Source organism: Coloeus monedula, assembly GCF_965178545.1.
Source record: "Coloeus monedula genome assembly, chromosome: 24".
Lineage (NCBI taxonomy): Eukaryota > Metazoa > Chordata > Aves > Passeriformes > Corvidae > Coloeus > Coloeus monedula.
Genome location: NC_138804.1, coordinates 1,871,895 through 1,898,562, shown reverse-complemented (window position 1 = coordinate 1,898,562; position 26,668 = coordinate 1,871,895). Strand labels below are relative to the sequence as shown.

General features: G+C 52.7%; 2 protein-coding genes across 2 annotated transcripts; both read right to left on the bottom strand.

Annotated features, from left to right (window-relative positions):
* Positions 1-793: 793 nt before the first annotated feature.
* On the bottom strand, positions 794-8,663 carry TXLNA (taxilin alpha). Its single transcript, XM_082296568.1, has 11 exons — positions 8,443-8,663; positions 7,349-7,482; positions 6,346-6,684; positions 5,867-5,958; positions 5,149-5,319; positions 4,646-4,840; positions 4,426-4,545; positions 4,165-4,239; positions 3,698-3,790; positions 3,349-3,444; positions 794-2,781 (listed from the first exon to the last, which is right to left on the bottom strand). Exons 2-11 carry the CDS (start codon positions 7,455-7,457, stop codon positions 2,470-2,472), a joined length of 1,602 nt encoding a protein of 533 aa, XP_082152694.1. The 5' UTR covers positions 7,458-7,482; positions 8,443-8,663; the 3' UTR covers positions 794-2,469.
* Positions 8,664-9,894: 1,231 nt separating this feature from the next.
* KPNA6 (karyopherin subunit alpha 6) lies at positions 9,895-25,861 on the bottom strand. Its single transcript, XM_082296719.1, has 14 exons — positions 25,801-25,861; positions 19,290-19,399; positions 18,434-18,529; positions 17,627-17,726; positions 17,247-17,341; positions 16,090-16,221; positions 15,798-15,886; positions 15,090-15,189; positions 14,073-14,236; positions 13,317-13,395; positions 13,110-13,235; positions 12,443-12,570; positions 11,743-11,921; positions 9,895-10,958 (listed from the first exon to the last, which is right to left on the bottom strand). Exons 1-14 carry the CDS (start codon positions 25,802-25,804, stop codon positions 10,774-10,776), a joined length of 1,587 nt encoding a protein of 528 aa, XP_082152845.1. The 5' UTR covers positions 25,805-25,861; the 3' UTR covers positions 9,895-10,773.
* Between the last annotated feature and the right edge of the window lie 807 nt (positions 25,862-26,668).

Here is a 26,668-nt window from a genome sequence, read left to right as displayed (position 1 = left end):
CTTCCTCCAGGCTCCGCAGGACACCGGCTGCCCGCTGGACGCCCGGACCCGGCCCCAGCCTCAGTCCCGGGATCAGCATCCCGCAGTTTCGGGAATGGGGCAGGATCCGGCGCCCGAATCCGCGCAGCGCCGGCGGCAGCGGAGCCCGCGGAGCCCCCGGGGCATTCCTGCCACCCCCTCCCGCCACCCCGGCCGCGGGGTTTACCCCGAGTCCCCTCCGGTGCCACCGCAGTGCCGCGATCGCGGGATCCGTCCCTGCAGGAAGCAGCCGGGAAGGAGCCGGGAAGGGCCTCCAGCCCTGGCGCAGGGCCGGGATCAGACGAGTCCCGTCCGCCCCCCCCCCCCCCCGCCTCCAGCCCGAGCGCGGCTGCTCCTGTAAATCCCGGCAGGATTTTAAACCGACCTTGGACATTTTGGAGCCGATGGGGGCACAGGGGACCAGGCGGGAGGGGGAGGTTGATACCCCCAGAGCCGGCACCCTCAGGGCTGGTGGCTCTTGGTGGCTGCAGCAGCCCGGGGAGGGAGAGCCACGCTGAGATGCCCCGCGCTGGGCCAGTGTCCCCTCTTAGCAAGGACATCCCATCTCACTGCAGCGAAACGTCCCTGCCAGCCTCCCCCCGCCCCATACCCACTGGAAAGGCAGGATCAGAGCCCTGGGATACAGGGAAGTTGTGTCCCACGGAGGTTGATGTGGCCACCCCACACCCCAAAATCCTCATTCCCCCCGTGGTAAAGAACGAGAGACACCAGAGGCGAGGTCGGGAGTGTTTCTATTGGATACAGGATACACACAACAGCTCCCGCGGAGGTTTCTGTACCGTAACGGGGAAAAGATGGGGAAAAAAGGGGGTTTGGTGAATTTCTAAGGGGTTTTCCTTTTACTGAACGAGTGGGAGAAGAAGTCCAGATGCCGGCAGCAGCCCTCGCTCAGCCCGGCTGCTGGGAATGGGGGGGTCCCACCAGGCCAGAGCTACATTCGTGGATCATCCCGGAGGAACCGCACTGAGGGCGAGGGGCTGGAAGACAAAGCCACGCTCAGCTCCAGGGATTGTCCCAGTGGATGTCCTGTGGAGACTCAGGGCCTGTCCCTGCTGCCTTCCTTAGACCTGGATTCCCTGGGATCACCTGGAGGAGAAGGGGACACGGAGACAGGTCCTTCACGGAGGGAAGATGTGAGAGCAGCTGCGTTGCCAGAAGAGAATCCCAGACCGATCCACTGGACACATCCACGGTGGGGAACGTCTCCAGGCAGCTGGCTTCAGCTTCCAGCAGGAGGAAGGCAACGCTGGGAGTAAAGTCTGTCACAAAAAGAAGCTGCAGCGAGGTTTGAAGCGAGTCAAGTCTTCCAAAAGAACAGCGAAAAGAGAAAAGCCTTGAGAAACTAAAAGAAAATCCCGAAACCCGGTGCCAGCAGGTCCCATGTCTGTCCCTAAACTCCCTCCCAGCACATCCAGGCCCTGCAGGGGGAGGCAGCGCTGGGGAGATGCTCTTCCAGGCAGAGAGGGGAAGGAAAAGCGGGGCTGGGATAGCACAGGCAGCCCACGTTAGGAGCAGCCCCACGGCGCAGTCCTGGAGCTGATCCCGGCGATCCGGCTGGAGCAGCAGCTCGTGGAACACGCACAGGGCTGAGGTTTGATCCTCCTCGAGTCCAGCGCCGTGGATGCCTCCAGGGCTGGGGCAGAGGGGCTCGAGGGCACCTCCCCAATCCCTGTGCACAACGATGCGAAACACTTGGGAATGAGACCTTTGGATTAACTGTTTAATACACTTTGTGCACGTGTGCGTTCAGCAAAGAGGCAACTGTGAATCGTAAGGCGGTTGAGACATTGGCAGGGCCTGGGAAGAGCAAAAATCCCAGGGCTGGGACCAGGCACCCCCTTCCTGCTTCTCCTCGTCCCCATTCCACACACAGAACCCACGGAGAGGAGGGGAACGGCCTCTTGTGCCCTCAGCTCACACACGAGCTGCCAGCAAGAGCCAGTCCGGGAGCTCCCTCCTGCCTGGCAGAGGGAAGAGGGAGAATCCAGCTCTGGGAATGCTCTGGAATTCTCCCAGCTCCACTTTCACTCCAGGCTGGGCTCGTTGTGTCCCTTGTCCCCGGCACTGCTGGATCTGCTTTCCTGAGCCTGCCAGTGCCGAGGTCTTTTAGTGAGAGGGACGATCAGTTGAGGCTCCATAGCTTCAATATTCACACAGGCAGGGAGCTGGGCCCTTCTGCTCCTCATGGATATCCACAGATAAAGTGTTGCCCTGCACATTTTTATATAGCTCATACATATATATATATATATATATATATATGTGTAAAATCTTAAAAAAAACCCTCCAAAAACCTAAGCTAGGAAATCTCACATCCCCAGGAGGGCTGTGTCCTGTCCTTTTCCACCTGTCCCAGCACCGGGAGAGGGGAGTCCAAGCAGCTCCCAGGCCACCCTCCCTCACCCCACACCTCAGCGCCCTGCCCGGGGCTCAGTCAGTGCCCCGAATCCCCTCCTCAGTCCCGCTCTGCCCCGCGCCTCCCGTGCTCAGTTCTGCCGGGATTTCCACGGGATCCGGGCTGTGCGTGGCCTTTCCCGAGCTCAGGGAATCCGGAGCGCTCCCCACGGCCTCGGAGCTGTCCCGGGATGGGTCCTTCAAGGGCTCCAGCAGCTCCGTGTGGGCACACAGGTCCTGCACCTTCTTGTTGAGGTCGTTGCGCTCCGTCTGCAGCGCCCGGCACAGCTTCTCCAGGCGTTGGATTTTCACCTGGAGCCCCTCCAGCTCCTTGTCCCGAAGGGTTTTCTGTAGGAGGAGGGGAAGAAGAGGAGAGATGAAACCCCAGAGGGATATGGGGGGGATAGGACAGAGCAGGGGGATGGTTTTAAATGGAGGGAGGGCAGGGTTAGATGGGATATTGGGATGAAATTCCTCCCTGTGAGGGTGGCGAGGCCCTGGCACAGATTCCCAGAGAAGCTGTGGCTGCCCCTGGATCCCTGGAAGCATCCAAGGCCAGGTTTGGAGCATCCTGGGATAGTGGAAGGTGTCCCTGCCCATGGCAGGGGGTGGCACTGGGTGATCTTTAAGCTCCTTCCATCCCAAACCCTTCTGGGATCCTGTGAAGCTTTAACAATGCCTTTTGGGGTAGGATCTTGCTTGTCCTGAAACGGGGTGGAACTGGATGAACTTTTAAGGTCCCTTCCAACTCAAACCATCCCAACGACTGATTCTAGGGAAACCCAAGAGGAAAATCCCTTCAGCACCCACAGCAGCATCAGAGCTTCCTTCCCCTGTGCCCCCACAGAGCACCAAGGCAGGACCTGTCCTGTCCCCATCCCACCCCTCCCCAGCTGCTCCAGAGCCTCCCCTCACCTCTTCTGCCATCTCCAGGAGCGCCTTGTTGCTGCTCTCCCAGCGGGAGCGGTACATGGTGGTCTCCTTCTCCAGCTTCTTGATTTTCTTGGTCATCTACAGAACCACAGGAAGGGCACAAATCGAGTCACAGAACGCCGTGAGTTGGAAGGGACCCACAGAGATCCAAATCCAGCTCTTGGCCCTGCTCAGGACACCCCAAAATAAATAAATAAACCCCAGGGTTTATTGCAGTGACATCCCACAGGTCCTCAAGTGTCGCCCCAAACGGGTCTAGACCCAAAAAGAACTGAAATGATGGAGCTGGAGCTCTTCCAGCTCCCAGCAGTGAGGAAAAAGCATCACCCACCTTCTCCATCTCCTGTTTGAAGGTCGTGAACACTTCACTGCTTTTGGAGAGGGTGTTCTGGAACTCCTCAAACTTCTCTGTGTAGAGAGCCAGCTGTGGGGAGAGACAGGGAGCTCATGGCACCCAATCCCTGAGAGGGGAGAGGCCAGCCAAGGGCTGAGCTGCTGCCCTGGGACACGGACAAACAGCAGGAGCTGCTCTGCCAAAGGAAAATTCTGTCCTAGGGAAACATCCTCGGAGCAGAGTGTTCTACAAACACCTCCTGCCTGCGGCAGGGTGATCCCATGACTGCTGCCAGTGCTGGAAAACGATCCCTGAACGAAGTCTCAGCTCACCAAAACCAAGCCCAGGACGGATCCTGCCCCTCTCTTTTCCAGATTAAGGAACTTTGGGTCGTTCCTTGCTTAGGGAAGGAGGGAAACCCCCCCCAAACACAGCAGGCTGAGCACAGAGAGCAGGGAACTCACCTGCTGCTTGAGGTGGGTCTCCTGCTGCTTCATCAGCTCACACATCCTCTGCGATTCCACAGCTTCTTTCAGCAGCTGGGAAAGAGCAAAGCATTGTCTGGGAATGCTCTTGGCACAGCAGAGGCACGAGGAGCACAGCAGGGCTCCAGCCTGGCTCCTGAAGATTCTCAGGAAGCAGCCACTGGGCATGCCAACATCTGGGATAACACTCAGGGATGCGCAGTAAGAGGCAAAAAGCAGAAAAGTCCAACCGAGACTTACAAACTCCTTCTCCCGCTGGTGCCTCTCCTCCGCTTCCTTCAGCATCTCCTGGGCCTGCTGCAGTTTGGCATCCACCAGCTGCTGCTGCAGCTCCTTGTGCTTGAACACCTTGTCAATGTGCTGCCGGGGGAACACCACGGGTCAGGCAAAGATCCACGAGTTCCTCCTCCCCTCTGGAAGCAGGAACAGCCTTCCCTGGGCAAGCCCTGCCCGGACCCACCTCCTCCCGCAGCTCGTACTGCTCGATGAGCTTCTTGAGCCTCTCTGCCAGCTCCATGTTCTCCTGGCGCAGCTTGGAATTCCGCTCGTTGTGCTGCTCCATCTGCAGCTGGATGTCGTTCAGCGTCACCTGGAAGTGCGAGGTCACCTCCTTCCTCTTCTCCTCCTCCTCCCTGGCGCGCTGGACGCCTTCCTCCTGCGTGAGGGACACGGTAGGGAAGGGAGGAGATGGCCCAAATTAATGCTCCCGAGCCATCCAGCCTCCTTACATCCATCAGCAGAGCACTCAGAGCCTTCCCCCTTCCCTTTTTTCAGTGGATGAACCCCGAAGGAACAACTTGGACGCTGTGGGTAATGCTGGCTCAACACCAAAATTAAAGCACTGCCCTGATGGCAGAGTGGAGGGCAAGCACTGGGGAAAGTGGATTTGCCAAAATGGCTCATGGAGAGCCCATGGAGAGGGATCCAAGAGCTCGGGAAGGAGCAGAGCCTGGAGAAACTCACCTTGAGGGTGCGGTTGTGCCTCTGCAGCTCCCGGCACAGGCTCTCCAGCTTGCTCCGTGCCAGGATGGCCTTGCTGTGCTCGCTCTGCAGGTGATCCTTCTCCTGCACCAGCTGGCTCTGCTTCTTCTGCAGGATCTTCATCTGCTTCTGGGAATTCCGGTGCTCTTCCAGCTGGGAAAGGGGAGCAGAGGGCTGGGATGCAGCAGGGCAGAGCTGTGCCCCGCTGAGGGGGCACGAGCTCGCTGTGAGTTCTGTGACACCTCTGAGCAGGGCAGGGTAACACAGAGCCCAAGGGCCTTTCTCCTTCCCGAATTCCCATCCTGCTGGAATCTGAAGGACCTGCAGGTTCCCCCAGCCCAGGGAAAAACCGCCCACAGACACTTTGGACATGCACAGGCAGCCCCAAACCTCCTCCAGTTGCAGATCCATGCTTGGAACCCCACCTGTGCCCAGAACTGAGTCTGGTTAAATGCAGGATCAGGCTTTGTGTGTGTGAAAACAGATCTGAGCTCCTCCTGCACCCAGATTTGCCAAAATTCCTCCTGTCCACGCTTCACGAACAACGCCAGGCTTGACCCAGCAACGCCCACCCTCTCCTATCCAGTGCTGGAGAGAACCCAGGACACCACAAAGCTCCAGTGTATCCCTGGAATGTCCCTCTCAAAGCCCTCTCCTGCCTCCCTGAGCTGCCACATCCTCCCCCAGCCCCAGGACTCACCAGCTCAGCGTATTTCTTGCAGAGCGCTGCCAGTTTCTCCTCTGATGTGCTCAGGGTGTTCAGGGTCTGCATCAGCAAAGTGATTTCCTTGCCTGGAATGAGATGTGGAACGGGAATAACTAAATAAATAGGATAACATGGCTTTACAGAGAGTTCTGGCTCGGAAAGGTGAAGAAAAGTGGGACCAAGCAGGTGCCCGGTGCCTTCCCAGGAGAACAACGGGAGCAGCTGGGGAGAGACCTGGATTTTGGAGAGGAAAACCATCCCTGGGCTGGCTGGAGCCAGCTGTGTCCAGCAGAAGAGAAACCCACGGGATTCAGAGGCTGCACTGGGTGCATTCCTCGCTCCCACAGAACAGGAGGACGCTCCCAAACCCATCCAGGGCTCTGATTTCACCGAGGACCATCAGCGTGGTACAAAATCCATTCATCCACGCACTGATATCCTCAGTTCCTCAGCTGGAGCAGGGAATCCCTCACCTAAACCCTTGGCTTTCTTCTTCTCCTGAGCCTTCTTCTGATCCCGCTCGCCGCCCTCCTCTCCGGGCCGGAATTCCTCGCTTCCCTTGGTGTTCTCCTTCTCCCCGTTCATCTCGGGGCCGCCCGGCTCCTGCTCCCCGTTCCTGGGGGATTCGCTCCGGCCCTTGTCGGGTTCCTCGGGCTCGGGGGGCTCTCCCTGCCCTCCGTCCTCCCCCGGGTTCTCCTGGCTGGCATCCACACAGTAGGTGTTCAGGATGTCCTCCAGCTGCCGGCTCAGCTCCTCGGAGACGTCGCGCACGGCGGGACGGGAGGATTTGGGATCCTCCTGAGTGAGGGGAGCTGGGGGGAAAAACGGCAACACAAAGCATGAGGTTCCCCCCTCCTCAGCCTGCTGGAAGCACACAGGGAATGGGAGGTTTTTCCTGGCTGGACTTCCAGCAGGATAAGCTGCTTTGTTCCGGCTGCGTCTCCAGCCGGCTGCCCTGACAATGGCAGGGCATTCCCAACAGCCTCTCCTTTGATCAGCAGAGCATGACCAAGCCCCTGACATCTGTCAAGAGGGAAAATTCCCCCCTCTCCCCTCGTTTTTTTTTTTTTTTAAGGAAAGCAGGTTGCGTGTGAGCTTTTTCCTCCCACAGGAACTGGCAGCTCGGATCTCCAGGGTTGGGCTTTTTAGCATGACAATGGATTTTAAACCTGGGTGAGCAGCTGGATCCCTGGGATCAAGCATCCCTGGGCAGCAGGGATGAAGCAGGCAGAACATCCTGGCAGCAGCCAGGAAAGGATAACTCCTCCAGGACTGCACACCCACAGAAATAGGGGGAAAAACCCAGGATCTCCTGCCCCTACAAAGAGCTGGATACAGCAGCCCAGCCTCATGCAGAAAAAGCAGCTCCCTGGCTCTTCCCAGGCTCAAACCCGCCCTCACACATTCCAGGGAATGCCAGCACTGCCCCCAGCCGTGGGCAGGGATAGAATTCCCTGGTCTCCAGGGATCCCTCACCTTCCGGGGCTGCTGCAGCCTCTGGTGAGTCTCCCTCTTCCAGCCCCATCCTGCTGCTTGTTCTGGAAGGACGTGGAGCTTCTTTGGTCTCCACTCCCTGGTTCTTCATCACAGCCTTTCCACCCTCTCAGGCTCTGCAGAAACAGAGAGGGAGCGACTTTAAGGACACCTGGAGGATTTTAGGAGTCATCGGCCCAGGCTGGGAAGGAGCCTGTTCCCTGCAGGAGCTCTATGCTGAGGAAAGCATCGCCTGGCTCCCAGTTTGTGTCAGGACAACTCCTATTCCAGCTGTGGAGAGCTGGGATCCCCTCCTGGAGCAAAGCAGAACCTCCCAACCCACAGATAACAGAATTTTAACCCCCTCAGCCCTTTCTGCCCTTCCCAACTCTCGGATTTCAAAGCTGAGCCAGAGAATGGAGCCTGCACAGCACACAGACCAATTCCTACTGAATTCCCCCGGCCAAGGAGAGCCTGAAACCCCAGCTCCTCACCCCCGAGGGGTTTGGATGTTCTCAGCCTTCCCATCCTCTGGGAATTGGGAGCTGAGGATGCTGCTGGTCTAGAGGGAAGGATGGGGCTGTTCCCAGAGAAGGCAGAGCCCCTTCCCGTGCCCCCCGCCGGGACCAGCCCTGCCAGGGCTCCTGCAAGGAAAACCCGAGGGCAAAGCGGCGGCAGAGCCCGGCCCGTGTCGCCACCCACGTGCGGGATCTCCAGGGCAGCGCCCTTCACCCGCACCTGCCCCGCGCCTCGGGCGCTCCTTTTCCGCTGCTGCTGCTGCAACCTCGCAGCTCCGGGCCGAGAACCGGGGCTCGGGGCCGAGAACCGGGGCTCGGAGTGCGAACCGGCCCCGCAGCACCCCGGGACGCCCCGGCCCATCGCTCCCTTGGCACCGGCACCCCCGGCCCGGCCCGGCCCGCGGTGCCCCCGTTACACCGGGAACCGGCAGCTCCGGGCCCCCCCCTGCCCCCCAGCCCCGTTATCGCCCCGGGCGCGGCCCAGCCCCCGGTGGAGCCTCCGCCTTCACCACCCCCCTCCCGTTAAAGCAGCGCCGCGCTGCCCCCCCTCCCCGCACCGCCGTGACGTCACGCGCGCACCCCGTGACGTCAGCGCCGGCGGTCTGACGCAGGTGCCGCCTCGTTCCTCAGCCAACGGGCGCGCAGGGCCCGGCGGCGGCCCGGCGCATCGGCGGGGCGGTGGGTGCCGGTGCCCGCCCGGGGCCCGCCCGGGGCCCGCCCGGTGCCGGGGTGGCGGCGGTTCCGGCGGTACCGGCGCTGAAGGAGCGGCTCGGCCCGGGGCCTCCAACGGCCGCGCGTGCGCCCGCCCGCGCCGCCGCCCAATCAGCGCCCGCCGCGCGGGGGCTGCCGGGAAGCACCGGGGAGACGCGGCAACCGCGGCGGGACGAGCCGGGGGAACTACAGCTCCCGGCATGCTCCGCGCGAGAGAGAGGCCGTGAAAACTACAGCTCCCGGCATGCTCCGCGCGCGAGAGAGAGGCTGTAGAAACTACAGCTCCCGGCATGAGCAGCGCGGGGGTTGCCATAGGAGCTACAGCGCCCGAGCTGCTCTGTAGGCCTGGAAGGAGAAGAGGTGGAGGAGGAGTAAGAGAAGGAAAGAAAGGAAACTGTGGCCTGCAATCCCGCCATGCCTCGGGGAATGGGGAGGAAGAAGAGGAGGAGGAAGGGGAGGAAAAAGAAGATATAACTAGTGCTTACAACTCGCAGCATGGCACACAAAGGGCCGGGCCTGCGGCCTACAACTCCCACCCCGCCCCTCGGGGCGGCGGCGGGGGATGAGGGGAGGGAAAAGCGTGGAGAAGCAGAGGAGGAAAGAAAGGGGAAAACTGTGGCCTACAGCCCCCAGCACGCCCTGCGCGTGACCACCCATGGGACTACAACTCCCAGCACGCCCTGCGCACGACCACCCTGCGGCCTACAACTCCCAGCACGCCCCGCGCGCGGCTCCGCCGTTACCGGGCGCCCGCCTCACGGTCCCGGAGCCCCCTCAGCCGCAGCCCCGAGCCCCCCCCCCGGGCACCCCCAGCACAGCACACCCGGGCACCTGCACAGCCGGAGTTTATTCGTTCCACAACAAGGGCTCGGCTCCCCCCCTGCCCCGCCGCACCCCAGAACTCGGTGTTTGCTCCTCTGTTTTTAATGAAATCGTGGCAAAGTCACGCAAAAAGCGCCGAGGAGGCTCGGGGAACTCCGTGGTCACGCACAGAGGATGGGAGGGAACGGGAGAAGCAGCGGGCCAGCCCTGAGCCCGGTGGTTTCCAGGTGTGCCTGCCTCACAGTGCTTATTTACAGAAATTTCATACATATAGTTTTCTCTGTGGCCCAATTAGACAAATAATCTACCTCTCTATAATATAAAAAATACAGAGATTTGCCGTTTTTGGAAGTAAAATGTGCATTATCCGACTGTGAGCAGGAGGTAAACCTGAAAACCTGGTGCTGCTGGAGCTCCCACCACCACTGTCAGGTGGAGGCAAATCTTCCTCCACCCCAAACCACCCCAAGGCAGGAAAAACCCAGAATTCAGACCACGTTTCTCATGGAAAATAAAGTATTTCAAGTAAAGATGAAGGTGGGTTTCAGCATTTCAGAGCTCTCGTAGCAGTCAGTACAATGCAAACCAAACCTGTGCAACAGCAGCTGTGCTTCCTGCTCCAAAAAAAGCCACCCCAGTTCCCATCTTTGGGCTCTTGTTGCTTTTTTTTTTTTGACTCCTTGGAAATACCACTAGCAGTTCTTCAAAAAACAACCAAAAAAAATATCTAGACAAAGGGAAGCAGCAGGAAAAAATAAAACAACAAAAACAAACTTCCCAGCAGTGAGAGAAATTTCTCATTTTTCTGTCCATTTTCAGTATTTTGCATCAGGGAACTGGGCCCTGGGAGGAAAGCCAGGGCTAAACTTTGCTCTTGGCATATTAAGAGTCTTTAATAAAGAGTAACATGTGCAAAACCAAAAAAAAAAAAAAAAACCAAAAAAAAAAAAGAAGAAAAAAAAAATTTAAATAGATCAACCCACATTTCTCAGAATTACTGTGGCCAGAACAGCTCCCTCCTCTCCGTGTCCTCACCCAACCCAAGGCCGGAGTACCCGAGGTAAGAACTGCATTGGGGAGACACCACCACAAAGAAGAAGCCACCAAGAGGTGCCACCTGTCACCTCCATGTCCCTCCTGCCTCCAAAGCCACGGGAGCAGCAGCCCAAAGAAACAAGGAGCAGAAATTCCCCTTCTTTCCGGGAGGACCGAGCGCTGTTTGTATTTGCGGAGCTTTCCTAAACAGGTGGAGTGGATGTCCAGCCTTCCCAGCCAAGACCAGCAGCTGCTCTCCCAAACTTTCCAGAAAGTTTGTGGTGGTTGTTTTGGGCTTTTTTTTTTTGTTGTTGTTGTTTTGGGGATTCTCCCCAGGGTGTATTATAGCTGGAATCCTTCCATGGGAGCCTCGGATTGCTGGAAGATGTATTGCTGCTGGTTCTCATCCACCTGGGGAGCCACGGCCGCGTCGTCCTCCACCCCAAAGTAGTGCTCGATCAAATCAAAGGCTTTCTGGTAGATCTCCTGGTTCTCGTGGCTCTGGAGGAATTCTATTTTATCCAAACCTTTGAGGGAGAAAAAAGTGCAAAGGGATGAAACAAAGAAATCCACTCTCCATCCTCGTCGCTCTCTTCTGGGAGCGGAACTGACACCTAAATCCAACTATTCCAAAGCTGCCCCTGGATCTCATCCCTGCCAGGCAGGTTTAGCTCATGCAGATGTGCTCCTAGCTGGAGGCTCATCCCAGATTCCAGTGGAATTCAAACAGCTGGCTGTGAGGAATTTGGTAGCTGCAGGGGGTAGGGAGGAGCAGCAGCCTCCAGCTTTCGCTGCCCTAATTAAATCCAGTGCTGCACAGAAAGCATCCATGCACAATATACCCTCAGGAATTCCAGGAATTACTCTTCCAGAGAGAATCAGGACACTCAGAGTAATGAGAGGGCAAAGCAGACAGGGAGTTTCAGACCAAAATAGGAACGTGCTCTTCCTCAAAGCATCGAGAGCAGGACAAAAAAAAGAAGAAAAATAAAAAAAAGAAGAAAAAAAAAATCCATCACCACCAAATTAAGTCACTCCAGGGAAAAGCAAAGTCTCCCTGGATTTCCAGTGTTCAGCTGTGAAGAGTCAGAGCAATTTTAGACCCAGAACTGTCACTTTTTACTTAGCTCAGCTCATTTCTGGTGCCATGATTTTCAGCTTGGACTCCAGATCCAAGTATTTTCTCCTCGCCCAATAAATGAGTTTGAAAATCTTTTGGAACAAATATTGGCTATTTTGGAATATAATAAACCTCTCAACAGAGCAGAAAAGCAGCCAAGAGACCCTTGCAGTGCCCAAAGCCCCACCTACCATAGGCCTCCTCGATCAGGCTGCAGTAGGGGTTGATCCCAGTCCCACTCTGGTTGGCTTCCTGCTCTCCCAGCCTCAGGATGTTCTCCAGCCCATTCAGTGCCACCAGAACAATCTTGGAGTCCATGACAGTCAGCAGGTCACACAGAGGCTTGATACAACCCAAATTCACCAGGTACCTGGAGAGAGAGAGCAGCACCAACATCCACTGCGTGCTCAGGAGCTGGGAAGCATCACCTCTGCTCCCTTGGAAAGGGAAATCCATAAAATCTATAAAAATTTTTCATAAAAATACAAAATGCATAAATTTACCTTAAAATACACGTTTACTGCTCTGCAAGGTTAATTTTGATCCATTTATTTGCATTTGTACAACCCCTTATTTTCAGAAATCTCTTTTTTTTTTAAGCAAAGGAGCCACTTTTGAAATCCAGGAGCTGCTCAAATTAAGTCCCCACTGGAATTTCATCTGTCATTAAGTCTGGACACTTAACCTAAGCTATCCAAAGAGGCACGGACAAAGTTTGAGACTAAATTACCCTCATCCAGAAGGAAATTCCAAGTTACAACCCAGCTCCTCCTGGCTCAGGTTCTCTCCAAAACTCCTCCAAATTCCTTCTTTGTCTGGCAATTCCCATCAAGGCCAAGCTGCCAGGAACCCAGCCAGATGTGCCCCAGGAGGAGGCCCCTCAGGGAATACCTGATCTGCTCAGGAGTCCCTCCTGACGTGGCGTTGGTGATGGCCCAGGCTGCCTCTTTCCTCGTGCGGAATTCTGCTTTCTGTAGGATTTCTATCAGCACTGGGAAAATGTTGGCATCTATGACTGCCTGGGAAGAGAGGGCAGGGAGAGGGGTTGGGATTGGCAGTGTTGTTCCCAAAAGGCTTCTGAGCACCTGAAAGAAACCTCTACCTCCATATCTCAGTGTAAAGAATTTCCCAAGCTGTACCCTTCAGTGATTCCTGGGTTTTATTCCTCAGGGAAATCCTATTAAACAGCAGATATTCCATAACCAGCACAGCAGACAATCCCTAGGAACGCTGAAAGCACTGCTCTGCCTCCCTATGTAGGTCAGGAAAAGGATAATTAAACCTCAACAAGCTCCAGCTCTTCAAAGGGATTGAGGATGGAGAAATAGGGGCTGTATCTCCTCTTATTCCAGTGATCCAACCTCAGTCCATGTGCTGGTGCCATTCCCAAGCTCTTCTTTAGCTCGTTTGGCAGCAGCAGCAAATTGGTAAAATTACTGCAGAATAAGAGATGTGACCAAATCCAGCCTCTAAGAGTCAGGGTAAGGAAAAAGCTGCAAATCCTTAATGCTGAGCTTGGAATTTGGGATCACTGCAGGCAGGAAGGAGAAAACTGTACCTGGATTTGTGCTCTGTTCCCTGCTGTGATGTTGGATATGGTCCAGCACGCCTCTTTCCTGATGGATTCCTTGGGACTGCTTAATAAATGTAGGAGGCAAGGCAGGGCTGAGCAGTTTAGGATCACCTTCGGGACAAAAGAAGAAGTGAGATCACCCAATCCAGGCACAGCCACTGCACCCCCTGCAGGGAATTCCTCTCCTCTCACCTGGGTCTGGATGTCGTCCCCTGTCACAATGTTGCCAACTGCTCGAAGAGCTGGAGAGGCCACTTTGTAATCGTTGTGCCTGCAGGAAAACCGTGCAAGGACAAACCCAACTCCATCAGATCCCCGGGATATTCGCAGTATTCCCCTCCCCATTACCCCATCTGCATTATTTCCTTAGGATTCCATCCCCTGCCACACAGCACACATGGGAAGCTGAGCATATTGCCACTGAAAACAAAGCTGCAACACAGTTTGATCCCTTGCATCCCGACTCCATCCTCTTTCCCATAAGGATTTTGGAGAAACAAAGTCAAACTGATTTTTCCTAGGCACTGTTCTTTGATTTGCCTCATAACCAGGCTTCCATTTGAAGTTTGAGAGCACACAACACTCTGCCATCATTCAGGAAATCTGGGAAGGGAGAGTGAAGTTCCTCCCAGTTGTCTGTGTAGTTGGCCCACACTCCTGTGATCCAATTTCAGAAACTTATAGGGATAAGGTTTCTTTGAGCAGCGAATTTGTAATTTTGGGGGGAGATATTGAGACCAACACAAGTGCTTTTCCATAGTGTAGAGAAGAACTGGAAAATCTTCAGCTCAGGAAGACAAACCAGCAAATTACAGCTGTGAACTTGCTCCAGATCCTCCTACACCATCCCAGCTCAGCTCAGGTGCCTGGATCCCATGTGCACAGAAGGTTTGAAATGCTCTGATGGGATTTTTTATGTGTCCTGCTCCCAGCCTGGCAGATACTCACATTAAGAGCTCCACCAGCCTCCTGCACACCCCTGAGTCCACCACAGCCTGGATCTTCTCGTTGGGACCATCGGACAGGTAGGACAGAGCCCAGCACGCGTCTGCCAGCAGGTCAGAGTCACTGTTGAACAACAATCGGGACAACACTGGCAGGCAGGGAGACACCTGCAACAACAGCCACCACCCAGGGTTAGTCACCAGGCCAGGACCACCACACCTGCAGGCAAACCCCTCCTGCTTGTGCTGACTGCTCAGATAAAGTCCTGCACGGCCACAGATCCCTCCTCCCAGTCAGCAGCTTCCCACAGCTCCTAAGCAGCGTCCAAAGCCACCTCAACAGCTTTGTTGCTACACTCAAATGACACTGAGGAATTACACTGAGCTTTGGAAGCTCCTCATGCTCCTATAAAAGAGCTCTGCTCCATTTCTGACTCTAAAGAACCCTAAACAGCTCAGGATTCAGACCATCAAGTGACACCTCAATCACTTTTAAGTGGGTTTGTATTTACACTCAATTCAGGTTTCACCCCTCACCACAGACTTCCCAGCTTTGATAGGTGAGTTTGCACTTTAAAAAAGTGAAAACTCATTGATTTAAAACATTTGTTGTGCTACCAAAGGAGGATGAGACACCTGAAAAGCGAGCAGCAGGACCTTTAGTTAGGTTGCCTGGAAAAGGAAGCTACCCCAGCTCCCAGGAGTTGTGGTTTGTAGCATTTGGAAGTCCCAGAATAGTTGCTGGTCATAATTGAAGTCCCAAAATTCCAGAGCTCATAAGAAAATGATTTAGAGAAACTTTCTAGGGAAGCTTGAGCCTGTCCCTTATTTGAGGGGTCCAGCAGAAAGGTTGGGAAAAATTAAACAGGTCCTCAAACAGTGCTGAACATCCAGCTCAACCTCAGCAGGAAAAACCTCACCCTGTGCCCTCCTTGAGTTCAGCAGCCCAAAACAACCCAGACAAACATCTTCACTGGCTGTCTCCCCATCACCTGGCTGCCAACAAGGCATTTCTTCTCACCTTATCAAATTCAGGAGGTGGACTCTTCCCTCTGCACAGGTTTGACAAGGCCCAGACAGCGTTTCGTGTCATTGTCAGCCTGGTGGACGTGGTAAGGAGCCTGAACAGAGAATTACCAGGGATTATTGTCCTTGATGTGGAAGCAGAGGGAATCAAAGGAATTAAAACTAAAACATTTCATTCCAGTTCAGCCCAGGAAGACACTCCCAGCCCTCACCAGAGACCAAGGGACACACACTCCTCAAGAGTCTGAGCTCTGAGGAGGACGTGAATCCTGTGGGATGAGGAGTCAGGCAGCCACCTGTGACTGACACCAGGAACAGCAAAATCAGCCATTTGTGACAAAGCCTCCCCTTTCCAGGAGTGGGATAAAGATTAATTCCTGTCAGAGCAACAAGAACCCAGGCCTGACAGATTTACATTATCACCACGCTGAGGGAGGTGGTGAGAGAGAACTGCTCCCATTCCAAGACCCAAAAAAATCCATATCCCAAGCAGAGAACAGAAGCTCAGGGACACCCTGTGACTCCAGGAGGAGCAGCCCAGTGCAGTGTGAAGGAACATTACCCACAGGAGTCCCACTCATCTGAGCCAGTGGTTTGATTCCCAGGGATCACACACTGCCAGGCAATCTGTGGGGCCAGCTCCAGCACTGTGGCACAGTGGGACTCCCAAGAACTGCTCTGGCAAGTGTTTGTGGCTACTCACATTAATAAGGGAGGAAGAATAGCGCAGTTAAGGACGTAATCTCTACACACAGAGCTGTCTCCAGCAATGTTCCCCAATGCCCAGACAGCCTGAAAGGAAACAGCACCAGTTTTAGCATTCCCAGGTTCTAAGAGGGAGAAACAGGCAGTGTGCTAAGGAAGCAACTTTCCTGTAATTCCAGGCAAACATTCCACGTGTGCTCTGGAGCCAGTTGGGATCACTCAGTTGAAACGCTGCCATTCTGAATGTGTGGTTCTCCCCAAAAAATCCCAGAGGAAGGAGTGATCCTTACCTGTTCCTGAACATCCTCAAAGTCAGAGTTTAAGAGCTCTATAAATATGGGAACTGCCCCAGCCTCAATGACAATTTTGGTTTGTTGGGAAGTCCCCGAGGCGATGTTTGTCAGGGCCCACGCAGCTTCAAACTGAAACAAGTGACAAATGGGAATTAAAAAAAAAAAGCCTGATTTAGCAAAATAGCTGTCATTACATTCTGGCTACAATTCCTGCAGCTTCTGCTCCCAAAGGTTTTGTGAGAGAAAGGAAGAGAACACCTCAGCAGTGAAAGGATTTTATTTTCTTGAGCAATAAAAGAGCCACAACTGCTAAAAGCCTTCTCAGAGGCCACAGCTGCTCAAAGGACAAGCAAGAGGAGATGTCACCACCACATCATTTCATCTCCACAACCATTTCCCAGCAAGAAAAGTGAAGAGACACAGTGCAGAAACACACGAAATAGAAATTTCTCTGTATTTCATCTGACATCCCAAAGATGCTGCGAGTTCAAGGGAAGCTGAGCAGCAAATTCCCTGCTTTTGCCTCCCTTTCTTGGTTTCCAATCAGAATTCCATCCAGTTCTCCTGGAAATTAAGCCACTCTGGTCCATGGCCTGGGGCCAGAGGCAGGGAGAAAGATGAAAGCAGTCATCAACTTGGATCAAATTCCATGTATGGAAGTCTCTTGAACCCCTCCAAAGGAACCAGGACCTGTTAGCAAGCTGGAAGGAATCTCAGGAAGCCAACCAGGCCTTCCCCCTGCCCCAGGCAGGATCAGCACTGGCCAACCCATTTCTAACATTTCTTGGCCTCTACTTAAAAGCCTCCAGCAATGGAGGTTTTTTCTCACACAGTTTCTTCCTGTGTTTATCCCATGGCTCCAGCAGCTCCCAGCAGAAATATCAGCTACAGGAAGGCCAAACTCTCTCCAGCTGCAGCTGAATTAGGTTATTTTTTCACCAGTATTTTTCCAAGAATTTAATTCAGAGCAATTTACAATTTATTTTTTTGCCTGGCCATTACAGACTACTTTTGTCTTCTCCTACAGATCACATAACCCGCATTTTTGGGGTTCAAAACATCATTTTTCCCTAACAGCACCTGTGGATTCTCATTGCTAAGCAAAGGTTAAACAGCTCCACACCCTGAAGAACTGATAAAAGAATCTCCTTTACCTGTAATGTGCAATTTTCACTTCTTTTCAGGAATTCCACGAATCTCTCCACCACTCCCTGAGTGTTTATCACCTCATCTATTGGAGGATTTGGCTCTGAAACAGCACGGCAGTGTCAGAGAGTGAACAGGCCTCATGCAGGGGAATAACAAGCCTGAAGTGTTAATTTAATTATCTCAAACTGGACTGAACTCATCAGGGCAGCTCGGCAGAATAATTGTCTGTACAATTCACACAAGTGGCAATCACCAGCAGTACAAGAGATGATCACAATTCCAGATTGTGGATACTTATTTTCCCCAAGCTGCAAAGCTTTTCTGCACAAACCCTTGCAAAAAGCAGGCTCTGTTAAATCCTGGGGCAGGGGTGAGTTATTTTTACCTTTGGAGAGTAATTTCCTGAATTTCTGAGTGGTTGCTAGCTGTAGGTCAGGGTCATCTGAGAACAGCATCTCTACCATCTCTCCTGTGATCAATCCCTCCTGAAAAGATGCAGAGGAGACAGAGAAATGGTTTCATTTCACACTGAGACTATTTCAGGCATCACACACATGACATCCTACCACCATTTGGGCTTAGCCAGAAACCCAGAGATTCAAGACTGGGGGTCCCAGCACATTATTTACTTCCTGGCAGACTCTTCCAGTTCACATTTGCAATGGGAGAAAAGGGGAAGACACTGGAGGAGGATTTTGAAGATGCAGCTGGAAATAACCCTTGGTAAACCAGAGTGAGCAGCAGGATGGGGATTCCCTGGCATGGGCTGAGCTTGGCAAGGCTCATGGCTCCACTGGCATCCCTCTGGACCCCCCCAGAGGAATAAAATTTCCCCTCAGGAATAAATTGCCTCTTTGCAATTTAGCCAAGGGTTTGTGGCTGTTCCAGCTGCCTGCACCAACTTACACCAACATTCTCAAAAGTGTGGGAACAGAAACATTGGAGGTTGGCAGTTCTGTACAATCAGAGAATCCCAGAATGGCTCAGGGTTGGAAGGAGCTTAAAACTCATCCAGTTCCACCCCCTGCCATGGGCAGGGACAGCTTCCACTATCCTAGGTTGCTCCAAGCCCTGTCCAGTCTGGGATAATTCCAGGGATGAGGCAGCCACAGCTTCTCTGGGGATCTGTGCAGGGTCCCCCCACCTCCAAAGCATTAAATTTGTCTGAAGGCAACAAGGAAAGGCACCTTACCCCACATGTTGTGGAAGTAACGTAGGAATCCACCAGGAGACTATCAAACATGGAGTCATCTTCATTGATCAACTCCACATTCCTTCTTTTGAAGAGCTGGTGGGGAATAAAACACAGGGGTTGTTATTAGAAAGCAATGATGAACAGGCTCCACAACCTGACATTCTTGTTCCTCAACCAAGATCCCTCCTAGGCTGAACGTAGCCGGAGTAAAAAGTGGTCATTAATAACAGCTCTGCACTCTCAGGACTAGTCTGGCACACAAACATGCTGAGTCTTGCCCTCAGATGTGCAAATGCCCAAGTCACTGAGACACTGGGGCAGGCAAGTGCAGAATTTGGCCAAAAGTCATGGAAACTGAGCAAAAAGCAGCTTGGGGAGGCACTAATAAAGCAAATATTTAGTCCCACACACATCGTTTGGGAATCACCTCACGCTTCCAGAGACCTCCAAGCCAAAAAAGAAATACAGTCAGGGTTAAAAAACACATGCAGGCCAAACTTTCACTTGCTCTTCCTGTTTCTCCAGGAAATAATCCCGTTGACTAATTACATCTAGAAAAAAAAAAACCACCACCACCTTTAAAACCAAGGATCTGTGAACAACAACAACAAAAAAATCCTCGCGTAGCCCCCAAAAAAAAAATCCTCGAGTAGCCCAAGAACAAAGTGCTTGGAAAGCTCTCCATGGGAGCTGTGTCCAGAGAAAAAGAGAAAAGCAAGATCTCGGTTAGAAGAGGAAAAAATAAGGACTGCCAACAAACCTTAATGCACAGATCCTTGAAGATTCCAGTTAGGCAGCAGCACAATCTGGGTTGTGTTAAGGCTGAACACAACCTACTCAAGGTGACAGTTACCTGTTGCTCTCGTTTCTGTTTGCGCAGCTGAATCCCTTCCTCTTCTCTTCTCCGGCGCATTTCCTCGGGATTTAGGGCTTTGTTCTTGTAGCTCTTCATTCGATAGTTTTCTGTGAAAACAGGAGGAGTTCTGCCTCAGGCTTCCTGCCACTGCTCCTGGGTGTCCTCCCCGAGGAGCTCCACGTGCACGAAGCATGGAATAACCAGCTCAAACACGTTTCTTCCCTCAAAGTACCTTTGGTTTTCAGCAGGAATTCTTATTTCCTTGCTACCATCAAGGACTTTTTTTCCCCCCCCCCAGAGGTTCACAAGGCAAAACCCCAACAGAACGAAGGTGTTGAGTTTATAACAACAAGGGAACAGAGCTGAACGTGAGGGACAGGCCCCGTGTGTCCCACCAGGTGTTCAGCACCTGACCTACTTCTGCTGCTGCTTCAGAGCTGAGTAATGCAGCAATTCCAACCTGATTCCTCCAGAGTTTGCCTCCCAGTCAGGGAAGGGACACTCCACTACCTGGCACAGCTGCAGGCAGCCAGGGCCAAGCTGGAACTGAAGTAGGGAAGGATGCCAATCCCTCACTGCTCCAGCTAAAACCTCCTGCTTTCACCACGGGAAAACTCTCCAAACTCTCCCATTTCTGACGTTATTTGCACATCTGTGCCCTTCTCAGGACAGGAAACAATCAGGATAAACATCAGAGGCCCAACTAGCCCTGAACCAAGTGACCACTTCAGAACTCATTTGAAAACCAACATTTTTGGTTTCTTCTCAGCTCCTAAGGGCAGGTGGAAGTGTTCTGTGGAAGTTTGCAGTTTTATCTCCTGATCCCCCTCATTTCAAACCTGAGGCACCCTCAGCCCCATGGCTCACAGAAAGTTTCAGTCCCATTTATCAACCACCTCCAGCCGCTCTGGAGCCCTTCCAAAATCAACTGGAGAAGTGTCAGACCCAAAAGTCCACAGCCAACCCAAGAAAAAACATAAACTAAATACAAATATCCAACTTTTCATTACTAAGGAAAGACAAAACAACTGGAAAAATTAGTATTTTAACAGGAGAGGAAACAAAATACTTTCAGTTCCATGATTTCCCAAAACCAGCTAAAAAGACACCAAACAAGAGAGAAATCTACAGGTTTTAGGGGTTTTATCTGACCATACAATAGCCAGGTGTCACATACATATAGATTTAAATTCAGAAAATGTATTTAAGCACCACTGCTCTGCTTTTATTCATATTTCCACCCCACTGCTAATGGCTCATGCAGCCACACGGAAGAGTAAGAGTTGACAGCTTAATTCTTTAAACAACTGAAGAATCTTAATCCTCCTTTTGGAAAGCAAAACCTCCAATTAAAAGGTGGCTTTTAAGAAAAGGAGGAAGGAAAAGTGAGGATACACGGGATTACCAGGCAGTCACATAAATAGCCAAGTGACACATGACAGTTCAGCTGCCTCCAAACTCAGCTGTGCCACCCCAGAGTTGGGAAAGAGCCAGACTCAGGAACACCCAGAACCTTGTCCTTTAAGGACTGGTTTTTTTTGGTCCCAGGCCATCAAGAACTGTCATCCTGCAGGGAAACCCCAGAGATAACTCTTCAGGGCTGGTTGTATTTGTCACATCACTGTGCAACACTCTGTGACCCAAAATTCCCTATTTTCTCTCACACAGGTTTATCCCTCCAGATGATTTCCATTAACTTTTCCCAGTTCATCATCTCTGTCAATGCTTTAATGGCACGAGAATGCTGATTTGTGACATTCCACCCCATTTCCATGGCAACAGAGGGATGTGAGAAACGCAGGATCAGGACCTCCCAGTGAGCTTCTGTCTGCAGCAGGACCAAACTCAGGGAATAAAACACAACAGGACAAATTCTGCTTTTGGAATGTTTCGGTACAAAACATCCAGTTCATCCCCAAGTGCAGCTTTGTGTTAACCCTAAACTCCCAATTCCATCTGTGGGAATACCCCCAAAACCCATTCATCAGGCTCTGGGAGTAGCTGGGCTGTCAGGAATGGGGAGCAATCCCCTGCTCCTAAGGGAGTGATGCATGGAACAGACTCCAGCCACAGACTTTCCCTTTGCTCTGCAAAGATTTGCTTTTATGGAAGCACCAGTGGACACTGAACTCAGAACCTCAGAGAGTTCACTCAAGAAAACAGCAAATCTTGCCAGATTCACTCCATTTAAAAGAGCTCTGATCCAGCTTGGACAAAACATCCCTTCTGCTTTAGGAAGCCCACAGTTCCCCAAGTTTTGCCTTTTGTATCTCCCTGGATTAGTGAACTTCATTTGCAGCAGCTCCAGTGAAAAATAAAATAATAATAATAATAATAAAAAAAATCAGTATTTGCATTTCAAACTTAAGGACAAAACTGAAGTGAACAACACCTTTCCAATTCCCTGTGTAAAGCAAAACCCCTCAGGAGCCGGAAGAAATTTGGCTCCTGTTGCATTCACTGAGGGGGGAAAAAAATCCACCAGCTGTCGAAGAATTACTAATCCAAGTTGCCACACTCAAACTGGAGGATGAGAAGGTATTTAGCATTTAAAAGAAAGGAAAAACAAGGTGAAGCTTCACTTTAAAGGCTCAGCAGAGCACTCAAATCCCTGTAAAGCCAACGCAAGTTCGAGCAGAAAACTGTAATTCCAGGGTTGTTACTATAACGGCTTCTTGACGTTCCTGGATCAGGAATCCAACCCTGCCTCTTCCCAATTCTCTGCATGACAAGAAGCATTTGCTTCAAACATTTTATTCAGCTGCTGATTAAAGCCTGGGAGCTGAGTCACTGCAGGGACTTGTGCTGCTTAGTCAGAGCAAAGGCACAGAGCTCACACTGCCAGACCTGACACGGCTCTTTTGAAGCCAAAACACCCTTTCCCACAGGGAATCTTCCATAAGGAATCTTCCAAAGGTGGCTATGAATGCACAGCCTGGCCAGGAGGGCTGACAGCTGCTCTCTGCAGTGGGGAAGGGTTGGAGAATTATGCAAGTGTAAATAAATACACTTGAGGAACTTCATCAGCACTAATCTGCCAATTAGTGCCCGCTGGGGACATTCCCGGCTCTCAGCAAGCACCAGGTGACCTCCAAAGGCCCTTTCCACCCAAGTTTTCCCTGGGATAGTATAAAGTTGGTGGTTTACAATTTAAACTCCCCTAAATTAGACAAATCGCAGCAAAATAAATTGAGTGAGCTACTGAGTTGCATGGGACAAACCTTATTCCTCGTATTTCTCCACTTCCCTGAAATCCCAGAGGAAGTGCTCATCTCTTCCTAACATAATTAACATCTCCAGAGGACTCTCCTAAAAAAAAGTGTGCCCAGGACAACTATATTAAGTGAATTGAAACGGTGGAAAAAGAAGACTAAATCATCTGGACTACTTAAACACAAATCAAATGAAATTGTTGGCAATAAATACATAAAAGTAGTTGAATTAGCTGTACAGACTGTAGAAAAGGACAGCTCCAGAAATCAGTCAAAAGCACGTGGGTTTTTTTTTTTGCTGTCACTGATAGTTTTGCAGTGAATCAACAAAAAAAAAAAAAAAAAGAAAAAACTCCCTTTGCTTGCTCAGAAGACAAGAGGGCAAAGGAAACTAAACAGGAGAACAACTACACAAGAAACCCTATCAAATAATCACAACTCCGGGCTGTCCCCACAGCCCTGCAACTCCACCAGCTGCAGCTAAACCCTGGAAAAGCAGCCGAATTCTGCTGTGCTGTCGCTCGAGCAGGTCTGGTTTGCACATTTGCTCTCACAGGGTTTGCCACAAGCAGGCTCCCACCACGGAGCTGTCCCGGAGCAGCCTGGCCCCGTCCCTGTCCCGGGCACTCGGCTCCGGGACACGCTGTGCTGGTAAATCCCTGATCCCCGCAGTTATTTGGCTGCCATTGGCTCGTTCCCTCCGGTTCAGCTCCCGAGAGCCAGGGATGTGATATCACTGCTGGAATGTGCAGCGCTGGGAGGGGGAAGGGAGAGGCAAAAATTCTCTTTGGGGAAAATTCACAGGCAGACAGCGTTTGCTGCTCAGTCCCGAGGGTCAGGAGAAGATTAGGAATCCTTTTGGAATGTCCATGCCCCGATGGAAAAAGAACCCACCAACCCCTCAGCTCAGTTCCCAATGCTACCTCCTCCTGGTTTGAGCTTTTCACCCCAAAATTTGAGGGCTTTAAGTCCTCTTCACCCTGGTTTATCTATTCTGAGACATTCAGATTTCCTTTAAAAATGGACTGATCAAGCACAAGTGTCACCTGAGAGTCACTTAGAACAGTCCCTAAAACAGGGATTAACTTTAACTGACTCAACTTAAACTCGAGCCAGGAGAGTTACAGGTTAAAACCAACCAGAAACACTCAGAGATAATTACAGAGGGATCTAAAATTCCAATAAATCCATCCTTTCCAACAAGTGCTTTGCCTCAGAAACAAACAGGACTGTGTGATTTGCTAAGCAGATTTACCTGGACCTCACCAGCCCCAGAACTGAAAGCCTGAAGGAATCAGGACTTTCACTCTTGCAGGGTTTTAATGATCAAACTCTCCCCCTTGACAAAGTTCATGTTTGCTCTCCTGAACTAAAGCAAACAAAGCAAAACAGCCAATTAACTGGAAAATTCATCAGCCACGGGAGTTTTATTAAGAATTGAGCGTTAATACTGCTCCATGGGTTAAACAGCACTAAAAAAGGCATTTAAAGATGTCACTTGCACAGCAAACGAGGAATGACCTGATGACAATTTCCAACAATATCATTAACTTAAAATAATGAAAAAAACAGCCTTAGCTAATTAAAAGATAATAAAGTTACATGAGGATAATTCAAATGAAGGGGATATTAAACTCTTGCAGTGGTGGGAAGAACGGGAAGTTCCTGTGCACAAACTCCTCAGCTCCACATGAAACTGCTCCAAGACTTTCCAGACATTCACACCAGGCCCCAGGACATTTTTCTCCTCAGAGCTGCCTGTCGAGGTTTTGCATCTCAAGCCATAAATTAAGATTTAAAAGCTGTTCAGGGCCGGGAGGTGCAGCAGCCACACAGAGATGTGGTTACTGACTTCTCCTGGAACATCACAGGAGGGTTTGGAGGCAGCAGAAAAGTTCCTGACGAGATCACAACAAGCAAGATCCCACCTCAAAGGGCATTTTTAAGGCTTCACAGAATCGTGGAATGGTTTGAAAGGAGCTAAAAGCTCATCCAGTGCCACCCCCTGCCAAGGGCAGGACACCTTCCACCATCCCAGGTTGCTCCAAGCCCCATCCAACCTGGCCTGGGATAATTCCAGGGATGGGACAGCCACAGCTTCTCTGGGAAATCCATCCCAGCCCTGCACAGGGAAGAATTCCTTCCCAGTATCCCATCTAAACTTGTCACTTTAAAGCCATTAAAGCTTCTGAAGCAGCTCTGGTTAAAAGACAATCCTGCAGGTGGAAAATGGAAACACTTTTCCTTACAGGAGACTGAAGATGTTCACTGGAATTAAGGATTAAACACAGCTGCTACAAGCTTGGCTTTTCCACCTCACCCTTCCAACCCCTGCCTTCCCAGAGGAATCCTCAAAAAAAAAAAAAAAAAAAAGCCACCTCTCCTCCCCAAGCTGGGACCTTCCAAGTCAGGCACATCAAAGCAAAAAGCTGCTGGAATTAAAGCACCTTTTGAAGGGGCGACACTGAGCTGTGATTTATTTGCAGGGGGCAGAGACCTGCTTGCAACAGAGTCCTCTCCTTCCCAGCAGTGTCGCGTCAGCCGCGGTGACACAGGGCCAGCCCAACACGTGCACGGTGACATTGAGGGCTGAAGCTTTCTTTTATAAAAGTCACAATAACGCAAAGCCCTGCTGGGTTATTAGAACGGCGAAGAGGTTATCTAAATTCTCACTCCAACCCTGAACTCTGCGAGAGCTCAGAATTTAAATCAAGCAGTTATCTGAGAATTTAAATGAAGCAGAGGTCTGACAGCCAGGGACACCCTGATGAGGCTTCAGCTGCAGCAGGTCCCGCTCAGGGTGTCTGCAGCAGGAACAGCCCTAAATACCCCAAAGTTACCGCACTGACACCCCAAAACCGGAGTCTTACAGCTCTCACAACCCAAACCCGAGCTCTTGCAGCACTGACACTCCCAAACCTGGGGTATTTCACCACTAAACCCCCCCACCCCACCCCCCGCAGCTCCCGCCCCACCCCGCAGCTCCCCAAAGTCGCTGCTGGCGTTACCCAAAGAGGTCACAACCCCCGGCCCGCCCTCACCGAGAGCCCCCTGCAGGCCCTCTGCGCCCCGAACCCCCCCGGGAACGGCCCCGGGATGACTCAGCGGCCGCGCCGGCCCCGCCGCCCTCAGCCCCGGGAGCGCCCGGGACGCCGGTGAGAGGCGAGGGCGGCGGCAGCGCGGGGCGGACGGGCTGTGCGTACTGCCCGGCCTCGCGGCGGCTCCCCCGGCCTCATCCCATCCCCTCGGCCGTGCCCGGAGCCCCCCGAACCGCACCCGCCCCTCACGGCCCTCACCCATCGCGGCGGCTGCGGCGGCGGCTCTGGTGGTGCTGGCGGCGGCCAAAATATGGCGGCACCGGGCGGGGCGCGGGCCGGACGGCGGCCGCGCGGGGCCAAACCTGTGCGCGCGGAGGGCGGCGGGGCGCGGCAGCGGCGCTCGGGTGCCCCCAGCGGGCGGGGGCGGAACTGGCCCGGCGGGCGGGTCCCGGCACTCGGGTTCTGTCACTCGTGTCCCTTCACTCATGGTCTGCCACTCGTGTCCCGGCACTCGGGTTCTGTCACTCGTGTCCCGGCACTCGTGGTCTGTCACTCGTGTCCCTTCACTCATGGTCTGCCACTCGTGTCCCGGCACTCGGGTTCTGTCACTCGTGTCCCTTCACTCATGGTCTGCCACTCGTGTCCCTTCACTCATGGTCTGTCACTCGTGTCCCGGCACTCGTGGTCTGTCACTCGTGTCCCTTCACTCATGGTCTGTCACTCGTGTCCCGGCACTCGTGGTCTGCCACTCGTGTCCCGGCACTCGGGTTCTGTCACTCGTGTCCCGGCACTCATGGTCTGTCACTCGTGTCCCGGCACTCGGGTTCTGCCACTCGTGTCCCGGCACTCATGGTCTGTCACTCGTGTCCCGGTACTCGTGTCACGTCACTCGTGTCCCGGCACTCGTGTCACTCGTGTCACGTCACTCGTGGTCTGTCACTCGTGTCCCTTCACTCATGGTCTGCCACTCGTGTCCCGGCACTCGTGGTCTGTCACTCGTGTTCCTTCACTCATGGTCTGTCACCTGTGTCCCTTCACTCGTGTCACATCGCTCATGTCACTCGTGTCACGTCATTTGTGTCCTGTCATTCGTGTTCTGTCACTCGTGCCCCAGCACTCAAGTCCC